At 36.0% G+C, this 13290-nt stretch overlaps 2 protein-coding genes across 2 annotated transcripts; both read right to left on the bottom strand.

Moving 5' to 3' along the window:
* Positions 1-1522: 1522 nt before the first annotated feature.
* On the bottom strand, positions 1523-5830 carry banf1 (barrier to autointegration nuclear assembly factor 1). The gene is made up of 3 exons (XM_028466655.1): positions 5702-5830; positions 4121-4283; positions 1523-2699 (listed from the first exon to the last, which is right to left on the bottom strand). Exons 2-3 carry the CDS (start codon positions 4244-4246, stop codon positions 2553-2555), a joined length of 273 nt encoding a protein of 90 aa, XP_028322456.1. The 5' UTR covers positions 4247-4283; positions 5702-5830; the 3' UTR covers positions 1523-2552.
* Positions 5831-7202: 1372 nt separating this feature from the next.
* On the bottom strand, positions 7203-12300 carry prdx5 (peroxiredoxin 5). The gene is made up of 6 exons (XM_028466673.1): positions 12146-12300; positions 10442-10576; positions 10218-10349; positions 10096-10134; positions 9950-10014; positions 7203-7572 (listed from the first exon to the last, which is right to left on the bottom strand). The coding sequence occupies exons 1-6, from the start codon at positions 12230-12232 to the stop codon at positions 7467-7469; spliced, it is 564 nt and encodes a 187-aa protein (XP_028322474.1). The 5' UTR covers positions 12233-12300; the 3' UTR covers positions 7203-7466.
* Positions 12301-13290: the final 990 nt, after the last annotated feature.

Raw genomic sequence — 13290 nt, 5'->3', positions numbered from 1 at the left:
TTGTATAGTGCATTTTATACACAAGGCAACTCAATGTGCTTTACATGATCAAAAAGTACAACAGACAACAGCTTAAAATCAATAAGAACATTTAAAATCATCAGTGAAATCAATTAAAATCATCAACAACATGACCAAAAATCTCCCTCTCAATCATACGCAGTAGAGAAAAAAAGTGCCTTTAACTTTGATTTAAAAATGTTCACATTAGATGCTGACTTCAGCTCCGCTGGCAGTTTGTTCCACTTCTTTGCAGCATAACAACTAAAAGCAGCTTCACCATGTTTGCTGTGAACTCTGGGCTCCGCTATCTGACCTGTGTCCATAGATCTGAGAGACCTGCTGGGTTCATACCTGACTAACATCTCACTGATGTATTCTGGACCAAACCCATTCACAGATTTATACACCAGCAGCAGAACTTTAAAGTCTATTCTGAGGCTGACTGGGAGCCATTACAATAGTCCAGTCTGCTGGAGATAAAAGCATGGACCAGTTTCTCCTGATCTTTCTGAGTCATTAAACCTTTCAGTCTGGAGATGTTCTTTAGGTGGTAGAAGCTGTTTTTGTGATAAATTTAATCTGACTGCTGAATGTAAGATCTGAGTCAATCTGAACACCATGGTTTTTGACTTGGTCTTTAGCTTTTAAAGATCTTAACTACCTACTAAACGTCCCAAAAACATCAAAACATACCAAATATGCTAAAGAGGGTTAATAGACTGAACTGCTGTCATTAATCTTTAAACACATGCTTCAGCTGAATTTTGGAAGCCGTAATGCCGAGCACCATCCTCCCAATTTTACATTGAAAACACAGAATGTGAAAAACTGCTAACATTTTCATTCTAGTTAACAAAATGAAAATGTGTAGGTTTTTTTTAATCCCTTTTCAATCCATTTGAAGTAAAATGCCTTAAATTTTAATCCTAATTTTTGAATTTTGATCAAAGCATACACGGGCCATTCTATTAGTTATTGGCTTTTGGAACGACGACACACCTGTCGAAGCTGCTTTTTGTTTGTGCAGATTAAGAGAAACATCTTTATATATAATACTTCAGATCCCTTTGCTCTGAAATTGTTCTTTTCTGGGTGTCCTTTAAAGATCACATTAGGAGCTTATGTGGAGAACAAGTGACCATGAACAACTCATCGAAATAAAACCTCTTGCCATTCAAGCCAACCTTGTGATTATTTCTCAAACATACACTCAGAACTAGATCAGATATGCACTTATGTTTATTTTGTATTTGTTAGAAACACTGGTAGGCCAGTGGTTCACAATGGTAACATCTGTATGGTGAATGGTTGGAGCTCTTCACAGCAGACCTTTAATAGTTTAGCTATAGCACATGTTAAGGCATTTCATGTTACAGTAGAAGTATTACAGCAAAAAGCAACATAAACCTCAGGTTTCAAGTCCTTTAAAATACATCTAATATGCATAATTTGACCTAAACCAGGAACCAATCAGATTGTTTTGAGGAAAGGTGAGATTTCAGTTAGAAAAACAACCATGTTCTAGTAGCAATTTAATAAAATCTGTAAGACTTTTGGCTGAGTGAACATTATAAGTGGGGGTAAGTATTTCAATACATAAATATTACCATGATTACTCTTCATAGCAACATATATGCATTTTACATTTACAGCTATAAAGTTAAAGGATCTAATAAAATACAGAGTTTACCAATGGAGTGACACACTTTAGATTTGTTGCATTGGCACCTTTATTTACACACATTTCCATTGTCAGGTTTAAACAAGTTTCGAGCAAGCAGTGAATGTTTTATTGGTTCGTTCAATGTTAAAAGAGTATTCTTCATGTGACATTTAAAAACTGGCATCTCTGCACAGAACGCTTTGTGGTCTGACATCGATTGGCCACATCCTCGACAAGACGTAAGAAAATAGCATCTCCTCAAGAGTGTGAGCAAACATGCACGTACACGACACAAAGCCAAACTGTTACATGATGAAACAGATTAAATAAAAAAACAAGTACAGCTTACATAGAACCTTGCTAAGAATTAAAAACCAGTGAATAGATGAACAACAGGGTGCAGGTGTTTGTTTCCTATCAATATACGCAGGAAGTGAAGTGTGTCAACCCAAAACATCTTAATTTAGGGAAAATGTTTGAAAAGTAACCAAATTCTGTGTTGAGCGTTAAAGTAAAATGAACAAGAACTGTAAATTTTAACCATTAACAGCAGTGCGTGTGGCATTAAGATTTAGACAAATGTGCGAATAAAAGAAGGTGGTAAGCTAGAACAGCAAACCTTTAGCAGAAAATAATCACAAGTTAGTTCTAGCAGCTGTGAGTGTCAATGCTGATTAGAGAAGTACTACAGATTGTTGTTTAAAGCTACCATGAGGACAACAAGTCAACAGTTTACCTACATGAGCCCAAGGAAACAAATGTCTCTAAGAACAGTGTACACACAGCGTCAGTTCATAAACACAGAAAAGATTCAAAATGAAGATCACTGAGGAGGTAATGTAGAGTATGGACTTCAGACACAGAAACACAAACACCTTTTGATTGTTTATAGGAAGGCGTCACACCATTCCCTCAGACAGCCATAGCAGTCTCCTTGTTGTTTAATATTGGCTCCACACGTGTCCTTCAACCAGTCTCTGAACAGCTCCTCGTCTTTCTTCAGCACCAGGAACTGTCCGAGGACGACGTACGCCTGTGGGGGAACATGGGACCACACGGTGACGACATGGAAACAGATTCACATTTAGGAAAGTTTTATTTTATTTCATTTATTTATTTATTTTTTTCTTCAACTAGCAATAATCGCGCCTCGGATAAAAAAAATATTTATAATTCATAAGAACATTATGTATGAAATATATTTTATTGGCATATTTTACACTCAAACATTGGCTTTAACGTGCCATGTGCCAACAACTTAATATAAAAAAATAATATACAATCTGCCTGTGGCTTTTAAACCAACTTTGACTTTAGTGAAACGTAACTGAGGTATATGCCTAACAAATAAATGCAGAAAGTTTGTACTTTCTTTTTAGATTTTATTGACAAAAACACAAGCTGGTCAACATGCCCATGTTTCAGTGCATTTATTTGTGCAGTTACAATGTCTCCTGAAGTGGAAAAGACTTTACTGGTTAAATTAATAATTTTTTAAATCAATATGGATGCATTTTGAATCGATACGAGACTCGTGCAACGTAATATCGCAATATATTGCCCAATCAATTTTTTTCAACACCCCTTAAAAAATAGTGAGGCTGCAATGCATCCTCACTAATAGGGATGTAACGATTCACTCAACTCCCGATACGATTCGATTCACGATACTGGGTTCACGATACGATTTTCTCACGATTTATTTTACAAAATGGGAATGTTGACAAATGACTGAAAAATATTCCTTTATTTTTTTGGGGAAAATACTATACTATTTTCCTTTTATTTTTCATTGTCAAAAGAATCCCTTGATAAACTTTTCAAAACAATGCAATTTAACTAAAAATAAACCTTGAATGAAATAAATAAAGGAATAATACAAATGAAGAAGAAACCTATTAATTTAAATTCTGGTTCTATAGGAAACAATTCAAAACTGCATAATAGTTCTTTTTCTTTTTAAAAGTGCAACTGAAAATGTATTTTGTGCCTTAACGATTGGACTTTTAAAAAAAAAAAAAAAAACAGTCATTTTACTGTATTTACGTCAGATATTTGTTTAGACCAGCAGAGGGCGCTGGTAACCCAGTGGTTGGTTGGCATGCAGTTATTCCACCAGTGAGGAAGAGAAGCTATGCTAGCAGACAGAGCTAATACAAAAACGTGACTTTTACAGATATTCACGTAATATTAGATATTCTATCGGTGCTAAAGGAGTAAAGAATCATCTATGAGCATGTTTAACAGTAAATAGAGGCCAGAAAGAAAATAGTAGCAGATTCCGCCCGTCACGTCCGCTTCTGGAAGGATTAATATATAGCGCCCTCTGCTGTTTAAATTTTTTTACTGCGATTCAATTTTCAGAGCATCGATGTGAACTGTGGTACCTATGAATCGATTTTTAACTGCCTTACGATTAATCGTTACATCCCTACTCACTAATGATAATATTACCTTGTCAAAGCCTTTATCCTCCAGTCTTTTCCCTAGAACTTCTCCAATGCCAGCGAGAGCGTTCACAGCCTTCTCGCCCATGGGCTCAGCCACAAACTCTTTATGTTTTTGGGAAGTCGATGACATGGCTGCGTTTACGATCGGGAACTAACCAGGAACTGAACTGTAACGAGACGACAGAACAAGCAAATACATTGAGTTATTAATAGTCAATAAATCACAGCAGTTTAATTTCACACTAAACCAAGAAGGATAGAAATGTCATGGAGCCGCAGCTTTTAAAAGAATATTTAACAACTAATATCTGGTGTGCAGAATTATATCAATTGTAGAATATTCTTATGTTTAAGGTTAAAATGTGTGGAACCCATTGGTTAATAATAAATGCATCAGTCTTTTCTCATTCTAATGTAATGTTACTGACTATTGTTCTCTAAATAATATCACATCATCAAGCCTTTTTAACATTCCACACTACAACAAATAAGAAATAAAAGTATCTATGATTTGTGCTGATATCGTATGGAAATCAATATTGCAATATGGCCAATAATCAAGAGTGTAATATCGATATCGCCTGTGATACCCGTAAATTTAAAAAGCTTAATTTCCATCATCTATCCATCAAGTCCGCACAAGTACACAGACTGAGAAACGGCCCAAGATTGTCTGAGCCAATAGCAACAGCCTATGTTTTATCTTTGGAGCAACATTAAAAATTTCTCACAGAAAAAATTACAAGACATTGAAAGGCAAAAGCCAAAAACTGTAGTGAAAACGTGGAGTTGAAAAATATCAGAACAACATAAGTTGGCCAACAGCTATTAAAAAGATGTGTTTTCTTCCATGCTTAGTTAATGACCGGAGGCTACGTGTTGATTGAGTGTGAGCCTCGCAGTCTTTCTTAAATAATTAACACAGGCACTTCATTGAAGTTGCTTAAAATGAATATTTACAGTAGCCTGTTCTCATAGGCTGCCTGGACATCACAGGTTGTTATTGATCTTTACCAGAGTTTTTAATACTTTGGGGCTGAACATGGGCTTTATGAGAGTATCCTGAACCCTAAACTTTCGGTTTAAGCAGATGCTAGCTAAAGTAGCATATGGAAGAGACTATATAATATAATTAATGTAGATACTTAACGATTCCTATTGCCTGCGAACTGATCTATGAACGGGCTTTCAGATGAGAAATGCGCCCACTTTAGAGTTAGAATGATAAGAGCTAACAGAAGCTAGCTGTTAGCCACAGCGTCATTCAACACCAGTGTTGCAAATGAGCGCGCAACATATTTCAGTGCTAGCAGGGTTAGCATCGAAAGTTAAGCCTCACAACATCACAGCTGGGACATATAAACCCTGACAGCCTAAAGGTATGCAGTGAAACATGTGTAATCTAACTACCACACAGCGTGTTCAGCTGTCCGTCAATTAATAAGACCATATTACACTATCAGTCCAAATTTGGGCGCCCTCATATATCAGACAAACTTCAAAGCCTAAACACGGTATACCCTAAAACTAGCAGTTTTTCTCATTCACACTCGTTTCATTATTGTAGACACGGCTGGGTTCATACCTTATAAAGCTCTTAAAGTTGAGAATGAATGCAGTTAGCTGTAGAGTGTGTCAGCAACTTCGATCACTTCCAAAACTGGAGATCATTAATGCAATACGTCAGCTGCCGGCGTGATGACGTCATAGTCATACGTCAACTGTAGTTTTTTTTTTCTTCTTCTTCTTGGGTTCATTTTGCGGTTGGCAAACAAGAAGTTCCCTTTTTCGCCACCTAAAGGTAACGAGTACGGGCCAGAATAATATAATATAATATAATATAATATAATATAATAAAATAAAATAAAATAAAATAAAATAAAATAAAATAAAATAAAATAAAATAAAATAAAATAAAATATAATATAATATAATATAATATAATATAATAAAATAAAATAAAATAAAATAAAAATAATGATCATTATTATTAATAATATATAAAAATGATTATTTCTATCAAATGTTTTTGTGTCAGATACTGAAATAACATTTTGTTGGTCTGAGGAAGGACAGGTGTCCTCGCCATGGTGTGCTCTGTCTTCCATTTAATCACACCCACACCTCCTTGTGACTGAATAAAACAGGAAAAGAGGATAAATGAAGCAATACAATAAATCCAATTTAACTTCAGTTCTGATCCATATTTTTCAAGTAACCCTGAAATATAGTTATGTATAGATGTAGGCCTATATACTGCTAAATGCAGGTAAACAATCAACAAGTGCATCATGTGACAAGTCTGATGACTTAAAGACCAATGGAAATCCATACCAGATTATATCCCATTAAGCTGTTACAAAGCTTTAGCATTCAATATGCTCCATTACAGTTGTTTTGTCTTTAGTGCTAATATGCAATGTAGATAATGCTTAACATTTAATAAATACATTAATGATAGTGAGTCGCCCAAGTGACACTGTGAACACATTTAATAATCTGTACAAGTGAAAGGATTATCTATTATAGCTTTAACTCAGTTGTAACCAGTATCTTACTAAACAGTAGTTGGTTGTTCTGAAAGCACAGCCCAGTCTCTTTAGAAACATCAAGATGTATCATTTTCAGGTGTTTTTAAAGAGTTACTGATAGTCAAGCCCAAGATAAGGATTTCAGAATCCTTTGATCTTTATTAAAGAGATCCTTCCAACTCCTTTTTTTCAGCTTTGTTTCTATGCAGTGAAGGCAACTTCTGTAAATCCTTTATTACAGTGGCCCTGAAAGTACAACACAAAATCCATAATGAAAGTAAAACATCTACAAAAAGTAATGAGGTTAAAAATGTTCACAAATTGTAAACTATGTCAAAGCGATAAAACTAATACTCAATAGGCAGAGTACATTCTCATTGAAATGTAAACTACATACTGTATATACATACTTAAAATTGCTGCAGTTATTGTTCAGTTCTAACTTCTTTATGGAATTTTACTTTCATTGTTCTTTTGTGTTTTGAACTTTCAGGTCCATCGTACTTTATTGGGGAAACTCCCATCATTTTGTGATAGAAATACTCTGGAAAGTCATGATAGTTACGGTCTTTGAAAGCTTTATTCATGAGCAAGAAAACATACATATCTACGCAATATCTTCGAGATTGCTATACATGTAACAGTCGTGCGCATTCAACTTCTCTCCGTTTCTGAAATGTGCATCCACAATCCTCTGGGACAGACTTTGGGTAAAAAAAAAAAAAAAAAAAAAAAGCCTTAACAGATTGCAAAGGAGACTTTAGTGCAACTTCTGCTCAAACCAAAAAAGTCAAAGGTCAGTTTGATAAATGGATCAGTTTAAAGCTCAGAGAGGATGTTAGGAGCCAGACTGCAGGTCAGTCCCGTGCCATCGGGCTCCACGTTCATCTTCTTCACCACTCCATCCTCCACCAACATGGAGTACCTGCACCCACAGAAAGACTGTTACACAATGGGCAAAACAGTGATGTAAAAAAATCAACGTTGACGTTTTATTCTGAACAAACATTAATAATGGGGATGTTTGATATCAGCATCTTTTTTTTGCAGATATCTGATACATTGATACTGCCAAACACAGAATTTTCCATATTAACAGATACCAATATATTGACAGAGCCCATCCCCCAACCTAATCTTGGGTCACATTATACATTTCTCCATTGAAATAACAGGTTAAGGCTACTTTTAATGTGATGCCCATTGGATGCATTCCTCAAATAAACAATTCAAAACGAAAAATATTTATTCAATTTGAGAAATGAAAGTGAAGTCTGAAACAGCTTAAAACAAGCTTAATTACTGCCATTATCATGCTTGTGTTGGCTGTGGACAAACTAGTTAAAGGGGAGGTATGATGGAAAAAAATAATAAAACTTTTTTTCTTTTCTTTTTTTTTTTAAAATCACTTTATAATGGTTTAGCTGCAGTAATATACATCCCTTTAGCCTCATTCAGAGGTACAAAGTTGAAAAACTTCGGTTTCCTCCCTCCCTTGTTATTCCACATTTTGTAAAAAGTCAGCTCCAAACGGGCAAGTTGGATTTTGCCCGGCAGGTGACGTCACAGACCGGAAACTCCTCCTCCTGACAATCTAATACACGCCTCCTAGAATGTGAGCTCCTCCCTCTCCAACTATCTCACAGCTTAAACAAACACTGCAGTTTATTATAGAATATATATTGTACTTTATTGCCATAAATTAGGGACGCACCAAAATGAAAATTTGCGGCCGAAGTCAAAGCCAAATAAAATATAAACGCTTGGCCGAATACCAAATATCGAATGCGGTTAAGTTTTTCACTTTTTTTTTTTTTCAATATTGCATAAATAGCCTAGGATACATCTTTAGACATGTTTTTTAAAGAAAGTAAATGCTTATTGAAAATTCTGACATTTTAAAAAAAAAAAAAATATTCCAGTAGTCTTTGCTTTTTTTAAAAAAAAAGCACAACAAAGTTTTACATTTATATTAGCCCTTCAACTAAACAAAACACGCATTACAAAAAATAATAATAATAATAAAGTGCATTAAAAGGGGTGGTAAGATGAATAACAAAAAAAAAAAAAAATAAATCACTTTCTAATGGTTGTGCACCAGTGATATACATCCCTTTAGCCTCATTCAGAGGGACAAAGTTGAAAAACGTATGTTTCCTCTCTCTATTGTTATTCCACATTTTGTTAAAAGTCAGCTCCAAACAGACAAAGATGGATTTCGCCCATGTTGGCTGGTGACGTCACAAAACACGGCTCCTAAAATGTGAGCTCCTCCCTCTTTAACAGGTAAAACAACACTGCGGTTTAATACAGAATATATATTATACTTTAATGCCATGTATGTAAATGCAAACTGCTCTACTTTTTCTGCTGCCAATCGTGAATATGCATAAATAGGGCGTGAATCAGCCTGTTTTTACAATTGCTCTGAAAGTGACTTTTTAAAAGGCTAAAATTCCAGAAAACAGGTGAGTTTGGGAAAATAAACCTCAAATACTGTTGTTGGTGTTCTTAGAACAAATGGAGATGGATGAAAAATGGCATAATACTAGACCTTTAAAAGTAGGGAAGGGGATTTTCGAAAGCTAGCATGATTTTGAAAGTCGCTTTCCGGTTGGCTCCGCCTTCATCCTCCTCCCCCCTCCCCTCTGTGCTCCGTCCTACACTCACGTGCACGAGCAGGGCTGTTTCTGCGCATCGAAGCTCATCGTTTGTATTGTGTAGGAACTTTGTTATCTCATGTCTCATTCATCAGTAAGTAAACACTAAACTTTCTCATTATATGTTAAAAAACATGACTAAAAACTCTGTTTTAAGTCTGTCACCAGTGACACACTTTGAGCGTGGGCTCATGAGGTGTTGAGAACAAACAGGGAGATGTGATTGGTTTAAAAAAAAAAAAAAAAAAGGTTTGTTTTTTTTTTTTCCATTGGTTAAAGTTATTACAGATTTACAGCTTCTACAGTTGACAGATTTGCTTCATTCCTTTTTCAGAACTCATAAGATCTTAATTCCTATCAGGACATTAACAAAAATTCAACGAATAACTTAAAGTGTACCTGGAGAAAATCGCCTACCCTAGCTTAAAACTTGAACTCCCTTTGGCTTATTCTTTAACAATAGTTTGATGATGACTCACACACACACCCCAACAACAACCCATACTTCATTTTTTGACAATCTTACCAACGGCTGCAGACAAACTACTGTGTCTAACAAAGAGCAAGGTGTGATCACTGGCATGAAGAAGGGTTAATACAATGGAAACCTTTGACACTGCACATTGCGAGTTAGAGACACACCTCTTTGATCGCTTGTTTCCGAGAACTTGTACGATCTGATCGCTATCGAGCAAAAGGTCGACAGCCTAAACATGACGAGAGGAAATTAATTAGTTTTAGAAAAAGGGTTCAAACAGAAGCAGAATCGACCAAATATTGATTCTTACCTTTGTAAAAGCTCCGGTAGGATCAGCCAGCATTCGGACCTGAGGAGAAACATTGGAGAATTTGAATAAATTATTTCAAACAGCATTTTCCATCCATCTTTATATTTCCAATTAATTTGTACCTTGCCATCTGCTCCATGCTCCTTCCCCCATGCAGCCATGACAAAAGCATCATTAACAGACACACAGGCGATCTCCTCTATCCCTTTACTCTTCAGGTCCTCGGCCTGCTGCACAAACCCTGGAAGGTGAGTCTGAAAAGAAGACGTGAATAATCAGGCCTTCAGATGCAAAGGTCAGGGAGACGGAGAGAGGAGAGGCAGGAGCGAAGCATGTGTGGACCGACCTTTGAGCAGCCGGGGGTGAACGCTCCTGGGACAGCAAACAGGACTCCTTTCTTCCCTTTGAAAAGCTGCGCCATGGACACTTTATTCCCCGGCTCCCCCTCATGCACCTCCACAGCAGGGAGACGGTCCCCTACCTGACCACAGGAGAGAAGAAGAAATAGGACTTCCTGTTCAATTCCACACAGCGATTTATTTTTAGAGCAAAAAGACGCCCAATCATGCAGAATAACTGCACATGGTAAAAACTTATTGTGTTACACATTTGTTGGAAATATATTCAGTGTATGATTTGATTTTGAAAGGAATGTTCATCAACTTTATGCAGTAAGGTAAGATTGATGATAAAATGTCTCCCCTGTGAATGCTCTGGTTTGGAGTATTACACAGTCTGGATGTGTACGATAACTGCTACTGTGGAAATTACTTCAGGAACATGCTGAGATGACATTTATATGGAATGTTTCTTGTGTTTTTGCTGACCAGAGAACTTTGTTTCTTTCTCATTTGTCATCTACATCTGTCATCAGCTGACATACAAACTTATTATCTGAAATGTGTTTTATATACTGAAAGCTTCACGAGAAATGTGAATAAATTCTACTTAAAAAAAAAATAAAAAAAATAAAATATATATATATATATATATATATTGCTTGGTGGACTAAACAAATACTGATTGTTGAATAACCACATATATATATTTTTTGCATATACATTCTTCCATAAAAGTGGGCTACATTAACCATTAAAAAAACATTTTTTATAAACTTTATCTTCTACTTCAGTCAGGCTAATTGTGTGTGTGAGCAGAAGCTTTATTCACATTTTCCTATTTCTCATACTGGATTTTCTGTTTGAGAACCAGTGACCAGTCTAGTTTAATGGAGTCTTTGTATTTATACCCTGCACCCCTGAGCAAGATAAGCATGTATTAAGCGACAAGCAAGTATGACTATTGATGACGGGGGGGAAAAAAAAAAAAAAAAAAAAAAAAAAAAATTCTAAAATAAATACTTTGAGTTTCAAAAAATCTGAGCGAGTCTGTTTATTTTCATGATCAGAAATATGCATTTTTAAACGAGTTAAAGTTTAGATTAATATTTTTGTTTTGCAAGCTGTAATAATAAAACACCCAGTATTCTATTGGATTTCTGATTGCTATTAATTAGGTTAAACCAAGTGTACCTTGCTGCACTTCCGTCAGTGACCACTAGGGAACATACTCATATTCTCTAAGTGAACACTAGAGGGCGACAAATCAAGATAACCAGGCCGAAGGGCAAAGAAAATAATATGACATTGGATAAATAAGTGGCACCCATTCTTAAATACGCACCATGAATATATGCAATATACCTAGATACTGACACTAATATATATATTTAATTGAAGTCCTTAAAAAAGTATGGGACACTTGTATACATACGGTGAAGGTGAACCACGTGCTAATAAAGTCCACCAATTGTGCTATAAAGACAGTAAACTACACTGAATGTAATGTTAATATGCAGGTGAGCAGACGAACATGATCACTAACACATTAACACACAAACACAGAGACGCTGTGCTGTCATGGCGTCTCCCTAGCTTCCCTGTTATTAGCTTAATGCGCACCAACAGCTCACAGTGTAACCCAGAAAAACAACAACCTGGTCCTGGTCCAGGGTGGAGGGGAGACAGCAGGACTAGAGGTGGTTCAGTACCTGAACAGGCATGTTGACCCGCGGACAGACGTGTAGCAGACGGACACAGACCAAACTCCTGCGCACGGTGGACGTTAAACGCAGCATTCTGCTCCACACAGCTACGGTCACTTTAATGGAGTGATGCGTTCAGGGTCGCACTTTATTAGTAGGGATTCAAAGCAGCTGCTGCAGCACCGTCTGTCACTGAGATCAGCCATGTGTGATTTACCTGGAAGTTCTACCAAATCAAACAATACAAAACAATGTAAAGTGCTTCTATGAAGTTAGAAATATGTGAAATTTAGGTCATGTTTGAATTATTAATATTGTTATACTGTAGGGTGGGACGATATACAATACGACGCTAACGATAACGATACAATACAATATTTTTGGAAAGGGACAAAAATGCAGTTGTAAAACCACCCATGCTTTTATTTGATTAACTTTGAGCATACTTTTATGGCAGAGGCTATCCGTACGGTTGCCGGTGTCACGTACTGAGTTTACCTCCATACTGAGATTATAACCCTAACATAATCCAATAAACTAATAAAACATGTTCGTTCACTTTGAAAACAAAATAAACAAATGTGAATTTTTTTTTTTTTTTTTAAGCAAAATTTCATTTGCTGGTAGTGAGTATGTGCGCGCATGCGCATATACAGTCTCAGTACGACTCGGACTCAGTACATGACAGTATCAATACACCGACATTCTATCCGTACGCAGCACCCCTATTTGGCCAGTTTAGGTCACGTGATAGGTCAGTCATTGGTCAGTTTAGGTCGCATGACTAAGACTAAACCTCACCCGTAACCTAACCCTAATCCTAAAAAAAATTGCGATATTAAGTTATAATAACCTAACCCTAAAAGTAACCTTAAACCTAACCCTACCCTAAGACGCTAAGTACTTTGATAACCATACCAATAGCACGTACAAATAGACACTTTCTACTTTTATACACTCTGGCTATTATCTTTTCATCTCAAATGATAATTAAATATAAAATAATAAAAATAAGAGCATTATTTCATATTCAAAGTGATAAAACTAAAAAAATAAATAAATAAAAATGCTTGTCTCTGTGCATGAACTTTGCATAACAACATCCAGCTAGAACAGCCAACATAAAAGGCTTTTTTTTTATCTACGTTTCT

This window comes from Gouania willdenowi, chromosome 14 (genome assembly GCF_900634775.1).
Source record: "Gouania willdenowi chromosome 14, fGouWil2.1, whole genome shotgun sequence".
Lineage (NCBI taxonomy): Eukaryota > Metazoa > Chordata > Actinopteri > Blenniiformes > Gobiesocidae > Gouania > Gouania willdenowi.
Note: the sequence above shows the minus strand (reverse complement) of the source record. Positions and strands in the feature narration are given on the sequence as shown.